The sequence below is a fragment of the Frankliniella occidentalis genome, unplaced genomic scaffold (assembly GCF_000697945.3).
Source record: "Frankliniella occidentalis isolate FOCC.00 unplaced genomic scaffold, Focc_3.1 Scaffold1849, whole genome shotgun sequence".
Taxonomy (NCBI): Eukaryota; Metazoa; Arthropoda; class Insecta; order Thysanoptera; family Thripidae; genus Frankliniella; species Frankliniella occidentalis.
Window position 1 is genome coordinate 11,291 of NW_026268946.1, and position 1,667 is coordinate 12,957.

Sequence of the window (1,667 nt, forward strand, 5' to 3'; positions counted from 1 at the left end):
CCCTGGATCCCCTCTCCCCCCCCCCCTCCTCATCTTCGCCCACGTCCTCTCCACCCGCGCTGTCGATGCCGCCCTCGTCGCCCCCGCACTGATTGGCGTTCAAGAAGTGGTGCCAATCTTCCCGGCGCCCCCCATGCTTGCTGAGACCTTTTTTATTTCTTAATCATTCTTTTTTTAGCAAACTTGTAACGTCGATTTTGCAAGGTTCGGGTTTTATGTTCTTTTTTTAACTTCAAGTCAAGACATTTTATATTATATATTTTTTACTATCAAGGCCAAATCGATATCGTATGTCCTTGCGACGCTCGAAGCATATTTAATTTAAGATTCATAACAATTTCGTTGGGGTACTTTTTTTTCTATTGTTGTTAAGCAACGAAGGTGTAACAATAAAGAAAAAAGCTGTATGATGCAAGGCACTTCCTGTCTACTTTCTACCATCAACAGACTCGGCAAACCTTGCCTTCCCCACCACCACCGACTCGAAACACAAACACGACCGATGGAAGACATGGGCAACTACTCACCCGCACTGGTGTACACACAGGTCAACGAGGACCCTCACGACCAGATGGCTGTGGGTCAGCGCGCGCCTCAACCGCCGCCTTGCTCTGACTGTACCAGGTGCGGCTGCGACGAGTGCGTCACCTCCCGCCAGGAGGACTCGCTCCGGCACTCGAGATCCAGGATCAACGCCTACCGCGCCCTCGCCTCCCCCTCCCTCATCGCCCTCTCCTCCAAGGACCCCATCCTCACGGCCTTCGAGCTGTCGTGGGAGCTGCGGAGGCTGTCCTTCCTCGAGCACGAGTTCAAGACCGAGTACCAGGTAAGCCGCCGCCGTCGAACGGCTAGTGTTGTCCGGCGTGGCCTTGGCGAGGCGACCAGAGCCCCGGCATTCCCCGCCTCAATTCGGATGTCCACTTTGAGACAAGACGACTCCACCTGCCACATCTCGTTTGATCTGCTGGATCGCGTGCTGGAGTGCGTCTCGTCGCTCAGGCCAGGCCGTCTGATTTTGTTGTTGTTTGTCTCTGAGCCCTCCTCGACTCTTTGCAGGAGCTGCGCAAGCAGTGCCAGGACTTCGCGACGGCGCTGCTCGACCACACGCGCTCCTCGTACGAGCTCGAGGTGCTGCTCAACCACGACCCCACCGGCCCCGCCTTCGAGCACGGCGAGCGCATGCACCTCAACCGCCTCAAGCTCGCCATCAAGCTCCGCCAGAAAAAGGTAAAGGCCCAGCCGCACCGCGGCGGCGGCCCCGGCAGCCCGGATGGAGCTCCCCTCAATCACACACCCTCCCCTTCTCTCTCTCTCTCTCTTTTACCGACATCGCGGGGCTTCCAATTTTGGGGGCGATTCCCGATATGAACAGGAATAATAGAAAGGGATGAAATCGGGGCGCCGCTGTGTGCCAGAGCCCCGCCCCGCCCTGCCACGCCTGCAGCCCTTTCATGGCAAGCTCGTAGGGGGAGAGCTGGGCTGCTGGGCGCCGCGTAATGAAAGTCGCCGACGTCCGCACGCGGGGCCGCCGCCGTCTCCTCATCGTCGTCGTCCTCCCCTCCATCCTCCTCCTCATCGTCCTCCTCACCTCCATCCTCCTGATCGTCGTCGTCGTCCTCCCCTCCATCCTCCTGCTCGTCGTCGTCCTCCTCCCCTCCCCTCTATCC

The 1,667-nt window shown here is 58.4% G+C and overlaps 1 protein-coding gene across 1 annotated transcript; it reads left to right on the forward strand.

Moving 5' to 3' along the window:
- Positions 1-6: 6 nt before the first annotated feature.
- LOC127751891 (transient receptor potential-gamma protein-like) lies at positions 7-1,264 on the forward strand (the record flags this gene model as incomplete). The annotated part of the gene is made up of 2 exons (XM_052276139.1): positions 7-826; positions 1,057-1,264. Coding segments are annotated over exons 1-2 (628 nt in total), but the record flags the coding sequence as incomplete, so codon positions are not given.
- Between the last annotated feature and the right edge of the window lie 403 nt (positions 1,265-1,667).